The sequence below is a fragment of the Zalophus californianus genome, chromosome 4 (assembly GCF_009762305.2).
Source record: "Zalophus californianus isolate mZalCal1 chromosome 4, mZalCal1.pri.v2, whole genome shotgun sequence".
Lineage (NCBI taxonomy): Eukaryota > Metazoa > Chordata > Mammalia > Carnivora > Otariidae > Zalophus > Zalophus californianus.
In genome coordinates this window covers 145,875,534-145,894,710 of record NC_045598.1, presented here as the reverse complement: position 1 = coordinate 145,894,710, position 19,177 = coordinate 145,875,534, and the positions used below count along the sequence as shown (strand labels likewise).

Below are 19,177 nucleotides of genomic sequence, written 5' to 3'. Positions count from 1 at the left end.
TATCATTTCATTTATATTTATATGTTCAAACATATACAGATTTCTGATCAAATATGTATTATGTCAGAGTGTGCTTTTCTATGTACTTTCACAGGAGGATACTTACATGATCAGTTCATATTGTTTTAAATCCTAGATTAGGACCAGCAGCATAAATTTGACACTTGAAATTGCTTTAGAGTTTTATAATTTTGCATACTTCATGGCATGTCTTTGATCATATCTATAAGTAATATGTTGCCTAAGTCTCAGGAAACCAAACCACTTATAACACTGTTCTTCTGGGAAGATGTGAACTGCTTACAACTCTCCATGTTAGACTGTCATTTTCAAGAATTCATTGTTTACACATATCAACTGTGTATATTTATATACTCTGTAATGAGAACTCACAGGAAAGATTATGAAAATATGCTTCTCTTTTTTTACTTTCTTCCTGGGTATTTTGAGTCCTAGTGGATATCATGTAAAACAGCCATATAGCTTATTCCTAATTCTTTCTACCCCTTACTTATTTTTAACTGGAGAATTTAATAAAATTCAATAAAATGGCAACTTTTTGCTCTAGAGGAAGTTACTGCATGGAAGTTAAGATTTCAGAAACACATGACTATTGAATTGAGAGATAACCAGAGGTCTCTTCCAAGGTTAGACAGTTTTCTTCTTAGCCTTTATATTGCCTGCTTATCTAGTGCTCCTAGAACCCAAAGGTGGGCTCCAGATAGGTCCTCTTAGCAGGCTATTTGAAGTAGGGCCATTTGGTAATTACGGGTAGGGGTATTATCTCTTTCTTAAACTCCAATTTGACAGAAGTCAAATTTCACTTTCTTCTCTATCTTATTTTCTATATATTTTATCTCTTTTTTTCTCTGGATAGTATTTTTTGGCAACTTCTCCAGATTATCTTCCAGTTTGGTACTTTTCCTTTCCACTCTGTCTGGTTGGTATTCCCACCTATCCATTGAGTTTTCATTCAGCCTATTGTATTTTTTCAATTCTGGTTCTCTGTTTCATTCATCTCCAGGTCTTATTGTTCCCTGCTAATATTTTGAAGCTCGTCTTACATTCTTTGCCTAAAGTGTTTGTTGATATGTTTCTGCTACTCTTCTCTTATGGAGTCTTGTTTCCAAGTATATATTTTGTGATAGTTGAATGTGAACTGCTCATTTTCCTTGGAATTTGATCTGTGGGAATTCCTTGAGTCCTAAGATCAAGTTTATTTCCTCTAGAAAAGATTTGTTTGTGTCTGCCAGTCTTGTTCTACCAAATGAGACCCACTTTAGCCTCCACTTGTGATTTTTTCGGATCACCTAGGTAGTTAATACATATTTGGACTAGAAGCCCGAGTGAAGGCCAGCTTGTCATTATAAACTCAAAAGTTTTTTTTTTTTCCTTCACCCCGTGTGTTAGGGTTGAGGCAGGCAAGTTTCTTTCTTGCCTTCTTTTGTGTTGTACAGTTTATTCCACTTTCTCTCTTTAATGCTGGAGTCTTTTCTTAGATTCCCCATCTTTGATTTTCTTTCATGTCACTTATCCCCCATACAGACATCAAAGCAGAGCCCAGTTTTTTTATGCTTTGCAGAAACCCACAGGGCAAGGCAAAAGCTGACCATGGTACTTGTTAACTTCTCAGGGTTTTTATTTTGCTTCATTGTGGGTTAATGAAGTCTTCAGCAGTTTGTGTTTTAAAAATGCTTTTTAATCAAAAAATTGTTAGGAAGGTTGCCAAAAAGTAGGGTTGTTAAGGTCACTCAGGATATTTAGTGTCAAAAAATGAAAGAATGGAAGTCACATCCTTTCCTCCTTTCTTTTTTAAAGAATAAATGGCCTTATTTAAAATGTGCATTTCAAAGAATTGTGGTACCACACAAGAGAATGACGAAGTTAAAATCATGAAGTCCAGGAATTACCCATTTAAACATGAAGTGAATTATTCCAGATATCTCTTTATTGAAGAGGAGTAATTGCCAGAGACAGAGTGGGAAGAGAGGGAGAGAGATTGATAGAAGGAAGAAAAGCTGAAAGCATTGCTGAATTTTTGCAAATGTTTCTTCTTTTAAGGTGTTTTATTTCCTGAGTTCCATCTAAGACCAAGGGTGATATGACCAAAAAAACCCCAAAACAAAATTACTGTCAGGTTAGAATCAGTATTTGTTTCATACTGCCTATTTTGATTTTAGATATATTTTTTGGGTCCCTGCTGTAAACAGTGAGGAAATTATTTGTGCTTCCTCTGTTCCCCCACCCCCCTCCCCACACCCCACCATCTTATGACAGTCCTTTCTCTCTTTTTAAAAGGTGACTTGCATGCCTGCCCCATTCCTTCTTAGGCTTGCACGTCAGTAACTATGAGAATATGTTTCATTGTTGATCAATTTTCCATTCATTTTTCTTGGAATACAGTATGTTATTTTTATTTGCAGATGCAGGTCTTTTTATTTCAAGGAATTCTTCTAATACATCTTGGAAAGCATTTTTATATTTGTTGGGTTCTCTACATTTAAGATGTAACTATCCTTTTATTGGATCACCTTTGCCTTCCACATCCATTTCTTCTGCATTCACTGTGGTTTTCCTGAGCTCTTTCACTATGTCAGAAATCAAATTTCATTTGTGTCTGTTCTATTCCTCATCAGCTATGTTATCTTGGGCAAATTACTTTCTTATGCTTGCATTTCTTCCTGTGTAGAATGGGAACAATAATTATACCTCTGTTTCACAGAATTTTTGTGAGGATTATATAAGATGCTACTTGTAAAGCATTTATAACAGTGGAAACAGTCACTATTAGGTATTTCCAATTTATTTGATTCTGAAATGGTGTTATTAATAGGTCTTAGTTTGTTTACTTAGCATTTATTCCCTTTTCATTGTCATTGTGGTTTTTGTCATCTAACTTTTTGGTTTTTGTTTTATTGCTTTCATGTTCTTAGTAACTTCATTTTTTTATCCTTGGGTTATTATTTCTTACGGACTAGGTTCTTCATCTGTCTTGAATGTTCTGTTCCAGTTGCTGCCCCTTTTTTCCCCTTTAGTATGTGCGGTAGCTTGCAGTTTTCTTTCATCTTGCAGCTATTTAGAATAAAATACCCTGTCCAGGTACTCTGTTTGCTTTGTGAAGCATCGTATGCTATCTTGTGCAGGGATTACAGTCTAAAGACAGCTTATGCGACTGATAAATTATTGAACTCTACATCTGAAACTAATGTATTATATGTTGGCTAATTGAATTTAAATAAAAAAAAACAGATGAATGGATAAAGAAGATAATGGTGTATATATACACAATGGAATATTACTCAACCATTAAAGAATGAAATCTTGCCATTTGCAATGACGTGGATGGAGCTAGAGTGTTTTCTGCTAAACAAAATAAGTCAGAGGAAGACACATACCATATGATTTCACTCATATGTGGAATTTAAGAAACAAAATAGATGAACATAGGGGAAAGGAAGGAAAAATAAGATAAATCAGAGAGGGAGGGAAACCAGAAAGACTTAATTATAGGACACAAACTGAGGGTTGCTGGAGGGGAGGTGGGTGGGTGGGGGATGGGGTAATTGGGTGATGGGCATTAAGGAGGGCACTTGAAGTCATGAGCCCTGGGTGTTATATGCAACTGATGAATCACTAAACTCTACCTCTGAAATTAATAATACACTCTATGTTAACTAAGTTGAATTTAAATAAAAAATTAAAGACAGTTTGTGAGTCAAAAGTGAATGTAGTCACAATTACTCCTACCCAAGCTCTTAGTGTTCTGGTAGAGAACAGAATTATCCTGGTGGCTCCATTCCATTAGTATGGCAATGTGCTCAGTCAGAGGCGAATTGCATGTCCCATCTAATTTCTGTTGTCTGAAGACTTTGAATCCAGGAAAGGAAGGGCTCAGCTGGAGCTATGTGCTGCTCCTTCCTGGAACTGGAATTAAGTGTGTACCAGGGGGGGTGTATCTTATCCCAGAAGACAACAACCTGCCATTTTAGGTTGTTTACCTAATTTGTCAGGGCTGCATGGGGCTGTGCCTTTGGTCAGTGTCAGTACCACTCACTTCCCTATGCCATTTGTCCCTTTCCAGTAGTCTACCAGCAGTGTTTTTCTGCTCAGGCTACTTTTTCCCAAATTTGGAGTATTACTAAGCATTCTCAGGTTTGGTTTTAGTTTGTTTAATGAGTTAGGGCAGTGTTAAGAACATGTTGCAGCAGTCTTTTGGTTCTCTGCAGGCTACTTGTCTCAAGTCTGTGGCTTCTTGATTATCATAGGTTTTGTTGGTTTTTGGCTAAAGAGGAGTTGAGAGATTGACGGTGTAGCTGCTGACTTTTTTCTGTCTTTTGTTTATTTGATTAGAATTAGCGCATGTTCTAGATTTATTCCACCAAATCTCTGTTTCTGCTAGAGCAATTTTAGGTGCACTAGGTTGGATTTACTCTTTAAGATAATAGAGTTGACTTTCTTGTGCACTTACAGTGCCTGTGTATAAGTATGCTACTGCCTTGATGTCCTATTTCCTTAGGCTTGTCCCAGCTACTCTTCTTAAGTATTTTTTTGCCTTTCATTCTTTTTCAGTTTTTCTTTCTCTACGTCTGCTGCAGACCAGTCTTTGTTTTCATAACCACCAAATCCATTCCTGAAGTTTCCTTAGATTTAGGATATTTTCATTTTGTGCATTAAACATAATAACTCTGAGACACTATCTAACCTGATTTGAATTTTGAAAGACTAGATATGTAACTCTCCCCAACCCTTAAAAAATGCCAGTAATGTGAGGATTTCTATTTCTTAAAACTATTTTACTTCATGTTTTTACTAAGACACATAAAAACTGATTTTTCCTTACTGATTTTTCTTTACTATATTATAACTTTAAAATTAACATCCCCTGCCAGGAAGCATTTCAAAATAATTACAATAATAATACCAACTGCTTTTTTGACAGCTGCTTTATGAAAATCATTGTCTTACCATTTATGTTCTGCTATACCTATTAGAAAATGTGTAAAGATGTAATGTCATTTTGATATTTCACCTTATGAGTAGAAAATCATTCTGTAAGAATCCCTGCAAGTCATTCTTCTCGGCCCTTTCCAAAGACTCAGAATCAGTGTAGTAGCCTGGTTAAGACCTGGTCAAATCCCAGTTCTTCCATATGACAACCTTTTTATCTTCTGCAAGTTACTTAACCTAAATTTTTGCTTCCTTGTTGGTTAAAACTGGGACAATAGGGGGCGCCTGGGGGGCTCAGTTGTTAAGCATCTGCCTTCGGCTCAGGTCATGATCCCAGGATCCTGGGATCAAGCCCCGCGTCGGGCTCCCTGCTCCGCGGAGAGTCTGCGTCTCCCTCCCTCTGCTGTTCCCCCTGCTTGTGCTCACTCACTCTCTCTTTCTCAAAATAAATAAATAATAAAATCTTAAAAAAAAAAACTGGGATAATAGTCTAATAGTAATAATGAAGTTATATGAAGATTAAATGAGATATTTTTAGAAGGAGTTTTAAGATAATATCTGGAAAAACAAATGTAAGTTATTAACAGTAAAAATAAATAGTATGGCCCATTTCAATAGTCGCGGGATACTTGAACTGCACGAACAGCCGCCGCTCCGGCGGGCTGCTCGCTGCATCTCGGGGGCCTCTTTAGCTTTCCATGCCCGGCAGTTCCTACCTACGCCTTTCGCAACCTCTTCGGACCTGCGCGATCCCGAGCGAGCAGGCTGGCCCGGGCTGCGGCGGCTGATTACGGCTGGAGCGTTTCTCGGCAGGACGGAGTACACGCTGCTTGGCGCCACAGGCTGATCCCGCCGCGACCCCGGGAGCAGTGATGTTGGGCAGCTCCGAGCCTGGGCCTGCGGTCCGCAAGGCGGGCTCGTCGCTGCTAACATTGCAGCATACGGCACTCCAAGAGGACCAGGAGAACATCAACCCCGAGAAGGTGGTGCCCGCCTGGCAGCCCCGGACCCGGGCGGGGCTGGCGGTACTGAAGACCGGGAACCCGCGCATTCCAGCGCCGCAGCAGAGGCCCAAGACATGACGGGTTGCACCTCTTAAGGATCTTCCTATAAATGATGAACATGTCACTATTCCTCCCTGGAAAACAAACAGTAAACAGCCTGCATTTACCATTCATGTGGATGAAGCAGAAGAAGAGACTCAAAAGAGGCCACCTGCATCTAAAAAAACAACATGAAAATGTCCTGGCTTTTAATTCAGCTATTACTTTACCTGGACCAAGAAAACCACTGGTACCTCTTGATTATCCAATGGATGGTAGTTTTGAGTCACCACTTACTATGGACATATCAATTGTATTAGAAGATGAAAAGCCACTGAGTGTCAATGAAGTCCCAGACTATCATGAGGACATTCACACACACCTTAGGTAAATGGAGGTTAAATGTAAGCCTAAAGTGGGTTACATGAAGAAACAGCCAGACATCACTAACAGTATGAGGGCTATCCTTGTGGAGTGGTTAGTTGAAGTAGGAGAAGAATATAAACTACAGAATGAGACCCTGCACTTGGCTGAGAACTACATTGATAGGTTCCTTTCATCGATGTCTGTGTTGAGAGGAAAACTTCAGCTTGTGGGCACTGCTGCTATGCTATTGGCCTCAAAGTTTGAAGAAATATATCCCCCAGAAGTAGCAGAGTTTGTGTAGATTACAGATGATACCTATACCAAGAAACATGTCCTGAGAATGGAGCACCTAGTCTTGAAAGTGCTTGCTTTTGACCTAGCTGCACCAACAATAAATCAGTTTCTTACCCAATACTTTCTGCACCAGCCGTCTGCCAACTGCAAAGTTGAAAGTTTAGCAATGTTTTTGGGAGAACTAAGTCTGATAGATGCTGACCCCTACCTAAAGTATCTGCCATCAGTTATTGCTGCAGCAGCTTTTCATTTAGCACTCTACACAGTCACGGGACAAAGCTGGCCTGAATCTTTAGTTCAAAAGACTGGATATACCTTGGAAAATCTTAAGCCTTGTCTCATGGACCTTCACCAGACCTACCTCAAAGCACCACAGCATGCACAACAGTTAATAAGAGAAAAGTATAAAAGTTCAAAGTGTCATGGTGTTTCTCTCCTCAACCCACCAGACACACTAAATGTGTAACAGTGAAAGACTGCCTTTGTTTTCTAAGATGTAAATCACTCAAAGTATATGGTGTACAGTTTTTGTAAGGTTTTAATTTTACAATCATTTCTGAATCGAGTTATGGTCAAGCACAAATTATGTTATCTATTACTTTTTAAATGGTTTTAATTTGTATATCTTTTGTACATGTAACTATCTTAGATATTTGGCTAATTTTAAGTAGTTTTGTTAAAGTATTAATGATGCCAGCTATCAGCACAGTAAGAATAAGAACTAATAAATGGATTTGGAAAAAAAATAGTATGTACATTCAAGGAACTAACGAAGATAAGATACAGAATTATAACTTCTTAACTATAAATTCTTAACTTCAGCGAAGATAAGATACAGAATTATAACAGGGAAATCATTTGATAGGCATCTATGAGTTGTATAGTTGAAGTTTTATGGGAGTTCTTCATAGCAGACGTTATTTTTATATTTTTAAATGAAGAGAATTGAAAAACCATTGGTAAAGAGGTGAAGAACATGTCCCTGGACGTGTTAGTAGGCACTAAATTGTTACTGAAGTGAATGCACACTGAAAGAGAGAGATGGGAAGAGGAGAAACAGGAGGTCATTTTCCAGGCAGAGGGGAAAACATGAACACAAACAGAGGGACACAGGGTATTTGTTAACAGGTGAGTCTGATTGGTTGGCTTGTGATTCAGTTTTAACTGGCATACAGTGATCATGAAGAGGAGCGTGAGAAGTGATTGAGAATGTGGAATCGAGCCAGGTTATGAAGAGCCTTTCCCATGTTGAGGGTCAAACTCAAGAGTTTGTGTTTTCTTTGGTAGGTTAAAAAAAAAAAAAAAAAGTCATTGAAGGGTTTTGAATGGCATATGATGGGATCTAGACTTTAGAAAGAGGGACCCAGTCTGGAGTTTTTCTGGTCCTCACTCTCAGAAGTGCATTAGGAGTTTGACGAGGTTGTGTTTAAAATTACTTTGTCAGTGATGTAGTTAAGCAGCAGCTTCAGAGCCCTGACTTGGGACAAGGGCAAGAGAACCACTTCACCCATAAAGTTGCTCTAGTTGAAATGGGATAGATTTTGCCCTCTCAGCCCCTTCATCAGTCCTGTGACCTCAAAACAGTGGCATTTCATTTAGTAAAAGAGTTCTTCTGGAAAAAATATTTAAAAACTCAACAAGCTAGCAGTATATACATATGTTGGTTGCTTTTGATGGAGAGGGGATTAGCTGGAGAAAGTTGTTTAATTAGAGGACTTTTGCAGTAATCTTGGCATGAAGTGAAAATGGAGAGGATTTGATGAATGAGGGAAATACCGTAGAGGCAAGAGCTCATAGACCTGGTGATTTCCTCAATGTGGAAATATCTGAGATGACTGACCACCCACTATAGCAGTTAATTAACCATATATTCATCATTGAACACGTTTGAAATTATGTTAATTTTGGCAGGTGCAAAATCAACATGCGAAAGAAGAATCTCTTGCTGATGATCTCTTCAGGTAAAGTTTAATTTCATCTTTCTCATGAATCTTTGAGATGTATATAAAATTCAGTTTTATTCGTAGAGATTAAATATTCATTTATTCTGTCTTTAGAAATAGACACAGGGCGCCTGGGTGGCTCAGTTGGTTAAGCAGCTGACTCTTGATTTCAGCACAGGTCACGGTCTCAGGGTCGTGGGATCCAGCCCTGCATCGGGCTCTGTGCTCAGGGTGGAGTCTGCTTGTCCTTCTCCCTCCGCACTTCCCGACACACACGTGCTCTCTTTCTCTTAAATAAATAAAAAAATAAAATCTTAAAAAAAAAAAATAGACATTTAGTCCCTTCACCTAAAGAATGTTTCATTTTTGATGTTTTTTTTTTTTTTTTTTTTAACTACTTGAGCACCTCTCAATTGGGTTTGCTGGATATATCTTCAAGGTTTGGGGGCGATTCAGTTGAATTGTATCACAAGATACTTAAAATTGCTGTGAAGGCATTCACACAAAAGAAGGATCCTAAACTGGTGAATTTAGCTGATGACATTTGTGAGATTTTCAGCTCTGAGTTGCGTTATGAATGAATGGGTTTTGAGTTAAGACAAATAAAATACCAGAGCATTTGTTCAGTTTTAGTTGGCATAAGCATAAAAACAAGAGGCTGGATTAGAGTTTCAAATCAGGTTTTTGTGGGAGGTTTAGAGGAGTTATAACGGGTGGTTACAATTTAATTCTGATTTAACACATTTTCAGCATTCCTGCAGCCCCAAAACCTTATAATAATTAGCTCTCAAATACAAATAGTATAAAATAAAATTATCTACTTATAGGTAGGTACTGACTAGGGGAGGATAACATTTTCACAAATTTATGTAAAGGCAGAACCAAGAAGTACTGTATTTTTGAATTTGTTTTGCAGCCAGTTTTGATTTCTTTAATTTCATTATTGACAGTATATGTCTTGGTGAAAATGTTGACAAATGGTGCCGATTTTTCGTAAGTAGTTAAGACTATCTGGTTGCCAGTTAAATTTGTTTAATTACTTATAGGAGAAAATGTATGTTTATTTTAGGCTCATATTATACTCTTTTATGCAGATGTTATACTTTAGTTGGGAGTGGAAGGAGTTTGAAGCCATACTAGGATAGGTGTAAACATGTATTTATTTTTAAACCGTTTTCATTATTTTAATGCTTTTACGGGACTTTTTCTATTGGTGGTGTTTTATTTTTACCAAATAGTCATCAAACCAACATCAAAAGGATAAGTTAAAGTAAAAATGTCAGTGGTTAATACCGGATCCTAAGGATAAATTGACATTCTCATTGTGTTTGCCAAAGTGTGACTGTTTTGAAAGCCCTTTAATTTTATTTCTTTCTTTGCAGATACAATCCTAATGTAAAAAGGAGACGATAACTGAGGGTTTTATAAAGGAGCCACAGAAAAACATTTCCTCTCAAGCATTTACATCAAGTTTCCTCTGGCATACATTCATTAAGTATATAGAAGGGATTTAAATTACAAAGGTTTTATGGCCTAAATTTGTTGAATAAAATGCACAAACTCCATTTTTTTTGTATGTGACAGTATTATTCAGTTTTCAGTCTTTGTCATCTCATCTCTTATGGTAATTTTTTCATTTCTAAATGTGGCTTTTTACTTATTGAATATTTAATATAGTCACAGTTCAAAATTCTAAAAGTATAAAAGGATAAGAAATGATAAAATCTCCCTTTCCCCACTGGTCTAGCTTTTTGGTTCCCCTCTTCTGAAAAAATCCATGATACTCATTTCTTATGAGTCTTTCCAGAGATTTTTGCTGCCTCTTCAAATTTCTGTGTGTATTATTTTTCCAGTGATTTCCTACAGAAATGATAGCATAACATATACAGTATTCTGCACCTTGCTGTTTTTTTGCCAAATAGATTGGAAGATCATATACATATCAGAGCATACATTTTCCCCCTATTACACTGTAGTCTTCCTTGAGCTGAAGTGACCCAAATGGATTTCAGGGGTGAAGATATCACCCACATATTATTCTAGTACTAGAAAAGACAAAATATGGAAGACTTCATCAAGCTTGTGGATAGATTTTACTAGAATGGGAAGACTTATTTGGTGGTCTTACTGAGCTGGGTGTGTAGCTCTTGAGCTTCTTAGAGTCCTGGTTTTCCTATCTGCAAAACAGAAATGATAAGATTGTCTTTGTTAAAGGACTATAGTAAGAAAAAAATGTTTTTTCAAATTTTGTAATATAGACAACTTTGTACATTAGAATTTTAGTAGACTTTTTATCAACTCTGATGCATTAAGTTCTGGGAGGTAGAACAAGCTTTTTATACTGATTGAAATCTTCGTGGTCTCTCACAGGTTCTGCCACCCTAACGAGCTAAGCATTTTATGTTGTTAGAGATAACCTAGCATGAAAGATTATATTGAAAGTTAATATGTACTGTTGCTAGATCCTCATGGAAGATTATTGATGTTGAACATCTCTTCATGAACTTGTATATCTTTTTTTGGGAAAAAAGTCTGTTCAGCTCCTCTGCCCATTTTTTAAATTGGATTGTTTGGTTTTTTGCTGTTGAATTGTAGGAGTTCTTTATATATTTTGGATGTTAACCCCTTATCAGATATATGATATATGATATGCATATATTTTCTCCCATTCCACAGGTTGCCTTTTTGTTTGGTTGATTGCTGCCTTTGATGTGTAGAAGCTTTTTAGTTTGATGTAGTTCCACTTGTTTATTTTTTATTTCGTTGATTTTGCTTTATATGTCAAATCCAAAGACAATCATTGTCATGACTGATGTCAAGAAGCTTACCTCCTTTGTTTTCTTGTAGGAGTTTCATAGTTTCAGGTCTTACGTTTAAGTCTTTAACCCATTTTTAGTTGATTTTTTCGCATATGGGACAAGATAGTGGTCTAGTTTCATTCTTCTGCATGTGGCTGTTCAGTTTTCCTGCAACCATTTATGAAGAGACTGTCTTTTTCCTGTTGTATACTCATGGATCCTTTGTCCAAAAATTAATTGACCATAAACGTGTGACTTTATTTCTGGGCTCTCTATCATGTTCGATTCCTCTATGTGTTTTTTATGCCAATACCAAACAGTTTTGATTAATATAGCTGTGTAATATACTTTGAAATCAGGAAGTATGATGCCTCCAGCTTTGTTTTTTCTCAAGACTGCTTTGGTCATTCAGAGTTTTCTTCTGGGTCCAGCTTTATTTTTTCACATGTGAATATGCAATTATTCCAGCACAATTTATTGAAGAGACTCCTCCATTGAGTGTTCTTGGCTCCCTTGACAAATACTAGTTGGTGACATATACTTGGGTTTATTTTTGGGCTCTTGATTATATATTTGTCTTGGTGTATTTGTTTTTATGCCAGTACCATATGGTTTTGCAGACTATAGCTTCATAGAATAGCTTGAAATAAGGAAAGGGGGTGCCTACTGCTGTGTTCTTTCTTGGGATTTTTTGGGCTATTTGGGGTCTTTTGTGGTTCCATACAAATTTTAGGAGTGCTTTTTCTACTTTTCTAAAAAATGCCATTGGAATCTTGATAGGGATTGCATTGAGTCTGTAAATGCCTTTTAGTAGTATTGACATTTTAACAATATTAATTTTTCTAGTCCACAAACAAGGGATACTTTTCTGTTTGTATCTTCTTCAATTTCTGTCATTGGTGTTTTGTAGTTTTCAGAGTAGAGATCTTTTATCTCCTTAAATTTGTTCCTAAGTATTTTGTTTTTGGTGCCATTTCAAATGGGATCTACTTTATTTTTCAGAAAACTTAGTGTTACTGTATAGAAATGCTGCAGATTTTTGTAAGTTAATTTTGTTTTGTATCCTTAGTTTTACCAAATTCATTAATTAGATGAACAGTTTTTTTATTGAGTCTTTAGTATTTTTTATAAAATCATGTCTACAAATAGAGACAATTTTACTTCTTTCTTTCCAATTCTGATACCTTTTTTTTAAAGATTTTATTTATCTGAGAGAGAGAGAGAGTATGAGCAAGGGGAGGGGCAGAGGGAAAAGCAGACTCCCCGCGGAGTAAGGGGCCCAATGTGAGGCTTCATCCCTGGACCCTGGAATCATGACCTGAGCCACCCAGGCGCCCCTGATACCTTTTATTCCTTTTTCTTGCCTGACTCCTCTAGCTAGGACTTCTGATATTATGTTGTATAGGCATGGTGAGTGGACACCCTTATCTTGGTCCTGATCTTAGAGGGAAAGCTTTCAACTGGTCACCATTGAGTGGGATATTAGCTGTGGGCTTATCGTGAACGGCCTTTATTATGTGGAGGTACGTGCCCTCTATACCTACCTTGTTGAGAGTTTTTATCATGAATGGATGTCAAATTTTGTCAGATGGCTTTTCTGCATCTATTAAGATGACTGATTTTTCACCTTCATTTTCTTAAAGTTTGTATCACATTGAGTTATTTGCAAACGTTGAACCATCCTTGTGTCCCTGGTCATGGTATATGATCTTTTTAATGTATTGTTGAGTTTGGTTTGCTAATATTTATTGAGGATTTTTTTCCATCTGTGTTCATCAGGGATTTTGGCCTGTAATTTTATTTTCTTGTGCTATTTTTTGCTTTTGCCATCAGAATAATGCGGGCCTCATAAAATGAGTATTTCTTCCACTTCTGTTTTTTGGGAGAGTTTGAGAAGGATTGGTTTTAATTCCTTGTTAAATGTTTTGTCGAATTCACCAGTGAAGCCACCTAGTCCTGGGCTTTTCTTTGTTGGGAGGTGTTTGATTACTGATTCAATCTCCTTAGTAATACTTGGTCTATTCAGATATTCTATATCTTCATGATTGCACCTGTGTCGATTATATGCTCCTACAAATTTACCCACTCTTGCAAAGTTCTACAGTTTTTTGGCATATAATTGCTTATCATAGTCTGTTATCCTTTCTATTTATGTGGTATCAGTTGTAATGTCTCCTCTTTGATTTCTGATGTTACTTTTTTGAGTCCCTTCTCTCTCTCTCTCTCTCTCTCTCTGTTACATCTAGCTAAAGTTTTGTTAATCTTTTGAGAAAAAAACAGGTTTAGTTTCACTGATCTTTTCTGTTGTCTTTTTAGTCTATTTCTGCGCTGATCTTTGTTATTTCCTCCCTTCTAACTTTAGGCTTGGTTTGTTCTTTTTTTTAGCTCCTTGAGGTGTAAGTTTAGGTGGTTTATTGGAGATCTTTCTTGTTTCTTGGTGTAGGCAGCTTATTGGTATGAACTTCCTTCTTTGAAGTGTTTTTGCTGCATCCCATAAATTTTGACATACTTCTTTACATTTTAATTTGTCTCAGGGTACTTTTATTTCTCTTTTGATCTCTTCTTTGATCCAGTGATTGTTCAGTAGTATGCTGTTTTATCTCCACATACTGTGAGCTTTCCAATTTTCTTCTTGTAATTGAATTTTAGTTTCACACTGTGATTGGAAAAGATGCTTGATAGGATTCCAATCTTAAATATTTTGAGACTTGTTTTGTGATCTCATATATGATCTGTCCTATAGAATATTTGTGTGTGCTTGAGAAGAATAGGTATTCTGCTGCTGTTGGATGGAATGTTCTGTAAATGTCTGTTAAGTCCATCTGGTCTAATGCATCACTTCAGCCCCATATTTCCTAATTTTCTGTCTGATCTACCCATTGCATAAAATGGGGCATTGAAGTTTCCAACTATTATTGTATTGCTGTCCATTTCTTCCTTCAAATCTATTAATATTTATTCTATATATTTAGGTAATTCTATGTTGGGTGCATAAATATTTGTATTCGTTATATCCTGTTGGATTGACCCTTAATATTATATCATGACCTTTGTTTATTACACTCTCTGGATGGAAGTCTGTTTTGTTTAAATATAGCTACTCCTGCTTTCGTTTCCATGTCCATGGAATATCTTTTCCCATCCCTTCACATTCATTCTGTGTATGTCCCTAAAGCTGACATGGGTCTCTCGCAATCAGCATGTAGTTAGGTCTTATTTGTTTTGTTTTGTTTTCGTCTATTGAGCCACTGTATGTCTTTTCATTGGAAGATTTAGACCATTTACATTTAAAGTAATTATGGATATATGTGAACTTAATGTCATTTGGCTAATTGTTTTCTGGCTAATTAATTTCTGTAAATTGTTTTTTAATTCTTTGAGTCCTTCTCTTTGTGATTTGACAGTTTTCTGTAGTGGTTTATTTAGATTCCTTTCTTTTTATCTTTTGCATATCTAATGTAGATGCTTTGTATTTACCATGAGGCTTAAATATTGGTCCCATGAGTCTCATAAGTTGTCTGCACTCTTTTTCATTCTTTTTTTTCTTTTTTCTTCTCTGATTATGCTGATTCCGCGCTCTTCAAGTTCACTCTTTCTTCCTGTTTCCCCTATCAAGTCTGTTTTGAATCCTCTATTGAATTTTTCAGTTCAGTTTTGTATTCTTCAGCCTTGTGATATGTTTGGTTCTTTTCTCTTTGTTGAAATATTCACTTTGTGCATATGTTATTCTGACCTTGGTGAGCATCTCTATGACCATAATTCTTAACTCTTTATCAGATAAATCACTAATCTTCAAGGTCTACTTCTAGATTTTTATCTTGTTATTCAATGTGGAACATGTTTCTGTATTTCTTCATTTTCCTTGACTACCTGTGTTGATTTCTGTGTATGAGATAACATAGATAACATAGTTGAGGGTGTGCCAAGTTCTCTAAGTGTTTTAAAGGGGAGGATCTTAGCATCTAGATACAGACTGACGGGAAGCTGGACCCTCAGGCAGAAGCTTTTAAAGTATTGAGCCATCTTTCATGGAACTGTGAGCTAGGTGTTTGTCTACTTCTCCACTGAACCCTGGGGGAGTAGCTAGTTAAGAATTGTTTCTGTTTAGCTACAGTCCTGTGTGACCTATGAACACAAGCTCCTTCCAGTGATGTTGGTGATTTGGATTGGGCTACATACAGGGAGAATGCAGCCATGGTGTCTGCTGGCTTCCCTGGTCTCTGAATAGGATGGCAGTCTCTCCCTAGGTGTGAGATAGATTAGAAGCCTGACCTTTACGCTACAGCTACAGCTTTTAAGGTACGCAGATAGTGTTCCCTCTCTCACTGTGTCTCTGTCAAATAAATAAATGAAATCTTTACCAAAAAAAAAGATAGGCAGCTAGGCCTCTGTCATGGAAAGACTGAGATAAGGGCATTTTTGCCTACTGATTCTTTCTTGAACCCTGGGCATATAGCTGGTTTAAACCTGTTTCTTTGTTAGCCATAGTCTTGTTCAACCCACAAACAAAAGCCCTGCTGGCCACCACTGCCAGGCTATCAAGGACTGTGTCATCTGGGTGGCAGCTACAAGAGCTCCTGCACCTGGTATGTGTGCCAGCCCCTTGGAGGAAGACACGAGTGACTTAGAGCAAAAGAGAGTGCAGAGATGATACCTGCTGGGCTCAGAGAAAATAATCTGTTCCTAAACCAGCAACCAGACTTTCAGGCTGTAGCTTGTAAGATATGCAAAGAAGCCTCAGGAAAGACTGGGAGGAAAATGGGCATTTTTCTCTGCTGCCTCTGGTGGGTTTTCCACAGTAAATCCAAGCCAGTTAACCATTCTCTTGTGGGTCCTGTGGGCACCAGGCTTGTTGGCTTTCAAACCTAGGTGTTTCAGGGGCTCATCCCTCAGAAGTCTTAAAAATGGGGACATTAGATGTTGCATCCACACCCTTCAGTCCTCTGGGAGTATATGTAAGTTCCTTCCTGATTGTTTGCTGCTGTGCCAGAAGTGGAGTTCATGGCAAGAGTGTCTCTAAACCTCTCCAACCCCTTTTGGGGGGTGGGGGGTGTTTCCTTGTTTGACCATGGCAGCGTTTCTCAGCTATTTTCTGGATTTCTTTCAGAAGGAATTGTTCCATGTGTAGCTCTAGATTTGGTGTATTAGATTTGGTGTATCCATGGGAGGAGATGAATTCAGGAGCCTCCTGTGTCACTGTCTTGACCAGAACTTCATTTATCTTAAAACTCAGTAATTAGGTGCATATACATTTAAGGTTGGTACATCTTCTGGACTTACTATATTTTTTGTTATGAAATATCCATCTCTAGTAATACTTGTCTTGAAGTCACCTTTCTCTTTAGTGTTTGCATCCTATGTCTTTGTCTTTCTTAATCCTTTTTTAACCAGTGCTTGTCTTTATATTTTCCTAAGTCTTTTTAAACACAACATTGAAGCTTTTTATCCAGTATGATGATATTTGCATTTATTGGTGATGCTTAATCTGTACACAATTTGTGGTTGGGTTAGGGTCTGTTACCATGTTTTTCCTCTTTGTCCCTTTTTCTCCTCTGCATTAATCAAGTATTTTTAAATATTCCATTTTATTGCTTCTCTTGGCTTTATAACTACACCATTTACATTTTCTTAATACTTGCTAGAAGGATATACATTCTTAATACAGCCTACCTTAAATAACATACCATTTATGCCTGTATAATATATGTCATATATGTGTACTCCACTTATCCCTTTATGGTGTAATTATATATTTTACTTCTACATGTCCTAAATCTTAGTTTTTTAAATTTTACTTTAAATTGTTTTAAATAGTTATTTTCCTTTCAAAAGTTAATTGGAAATAGAGCTACCCTACAACCCAGCAATTGTACCAGGTATTTACCCTAAAGATACAAATGCAGTGATCCAGAGGGGCACCTGCACCCCGGTGTTTATAGCAGCAATGTCCACAATAGCCAAACTATGGAAAGAGCCCAGATGTCCATCGAGAGATGGATAAAGATGTGGTGTGTATATATATTGAATATAATGGAATATTACGCAGCCATTAAAAAATGAAATCTTGCCATTTGCAATGACTTGGATGGAACTAGAAGGTATTATGCTAAGCAAAATGAGTCAATCAGAGAAAGACAATTAACCATATGATCTCACTGATACACAGAATTTAAGAAACCAACCAGGCAAAGGATCATAGGGGAAGAGAGGAAAAAACGAAACAAGACAAAACGGGAGAGGAAGACAAACCATAAAAGACTCAATCATAGGAAACAAACTGAGGGTTGCTGGAGGGGAAGGGGGTAGAGGGATCGGGTAACTGGGTGATAGACATTGGGGAGGGTATGTGTCATAATGAACACTAGGTATTATGTAAGATTGATGAATCACAGACCTGTACCCATGAAACAAATAATATATATTGAATTTAAAGTTAATTGGATTTTAATTTAGGCACTAAAGTAATTATCATTTTTGGCACTTTTTTCCTTCATGAAGGTATGTTTCATCAGGTTATCATGTACCTTCAATGTGAAGAATTTCCTTTAGTATTTTGTGTAGTGCAGGTCTTCTGAAATCAAATTTTCTCAGCTTTCATTAAATATAAAGGATATAGAATTTTATGTAAAGATCAGCATTTAGACTTTTAGTTTGACAGTTTTTTTAAGCACTATGAAGACATTTGTAATCCATTTGTACATTTCTTCTGGTCATTTGTTCATTCTTACCATTTTTCCCTGCTGTCTTTTTTCCTTTAAAATTTCTCATCTTGATTTCCAGCAGTTTGATAATGATGTGCATAGGTGTGACTTCCCTTATATTTATCTTGTTTGCAGTTTGAGTTTCTTGGATCTGTGCGTGCTTATTTTTTAAATCAAATTGGAAAAATTTTCAACTTTTATTTCTCCATATATATTTTTCTGCCCTAATCTCTCTCCCTCTCCTGGATTCCAGCTGTCCATGTTAGATCACTTGCTATTTATATGTTAAGTCTGTTCGTTTTTTTTTTTAATCCTTTTAACCTCTCTATGCTTCAGTTTAGTTTCTAAAGATGAACTAAGTTCACATACTCAGACTGCCTAAATCTTATTTTTTCAAACCCCAAAAATTATGCTTTTTAAACATTTTTTTTGAGCTAGACTTTTAAGGGATGAAGGAGACATCCATGGAATAACTAGTCAGTTATTTAGTGCTTCTCCCACCACCTGAATAGCTAGTTGATACTGAATAAAAGATTTAGAATTATGGGACAGAAATTGGTTAAAAGTACAAGAGTATAGTATATCAGAGAAAAGGCTAGAATGTTATCTGTACCCCAGAAGAGCTAGGTTGGAGGGAGAAATGAGGGTTTACTACAGGTGAAATTATTCACCAGGTTTATTTAGGCCCTTACTGAAGCTTTATTTTCCCTAAAGTTTTTTTTTTTTTTTGATGAATACTTTCATTACAAAAATGCTATCGTTTGGTTAAGAGCAAACTTTTGAGACACAAGGGGATGTTAACAGTTCTCAATCTTATAAAAACATCCAGCCCAACTCATTCAGAGCTCAAAAGGACAAGCGAGTGTGCTCAATCATATGCAGTGAGGGGATGTTATAACCATTTCAATAGGTGTGAAATTTGAAAGTTACAATTATAGTTAACTAAAAATGGATTACATCATTTATAATCCAAACTAAATCAGACATGACACATATTGAGTGTAAGAATTCAATTCATCTGAAACAGCTACTTGTAGAAGTGTACTATAAACACTGATGTTTTAAGGTGAATTATGATTCTGTAA

The 19,177-nt window shown here is 36.8% G+C and overlaps 1 protein-coding gene and 1 pseudogene across 6 annotated transcripts in view; both read left to right on the top strand.

Annotated features, from left to right (window-relative positions):
* The window catches only part of NBN (nibrin), a 44,114-nt gene extending 33,956 nt beyond the window's left edge, over positions 1–10,158 (top strand). For all 6 annotated transcript variants that reach the window (XM_027607603.2, XM_027607607.2, XM_027607608.2 and 3 more), the window contains 2 exons: positions 8,562–8,611; positions 9,976–10,158. In XM_027607603.2, the coding sequence (XP_027463404.1) occupies positions 8,562–8,611; positions 9,976–10,006 (81 nt within the window). In that variant the 3' untranslated portion in view covers positions 10,007–10,158. The remainder of the gene's footprint in view (positions 1–8,561; positions 8,612–9,975) is intronic.
* On the top strand, positions 5,395–8,555 carry LOC113930466 (annotated as a pseudogene).
* Positions 10,159–19,177: the final 9,019 nt, after the last annotated feature.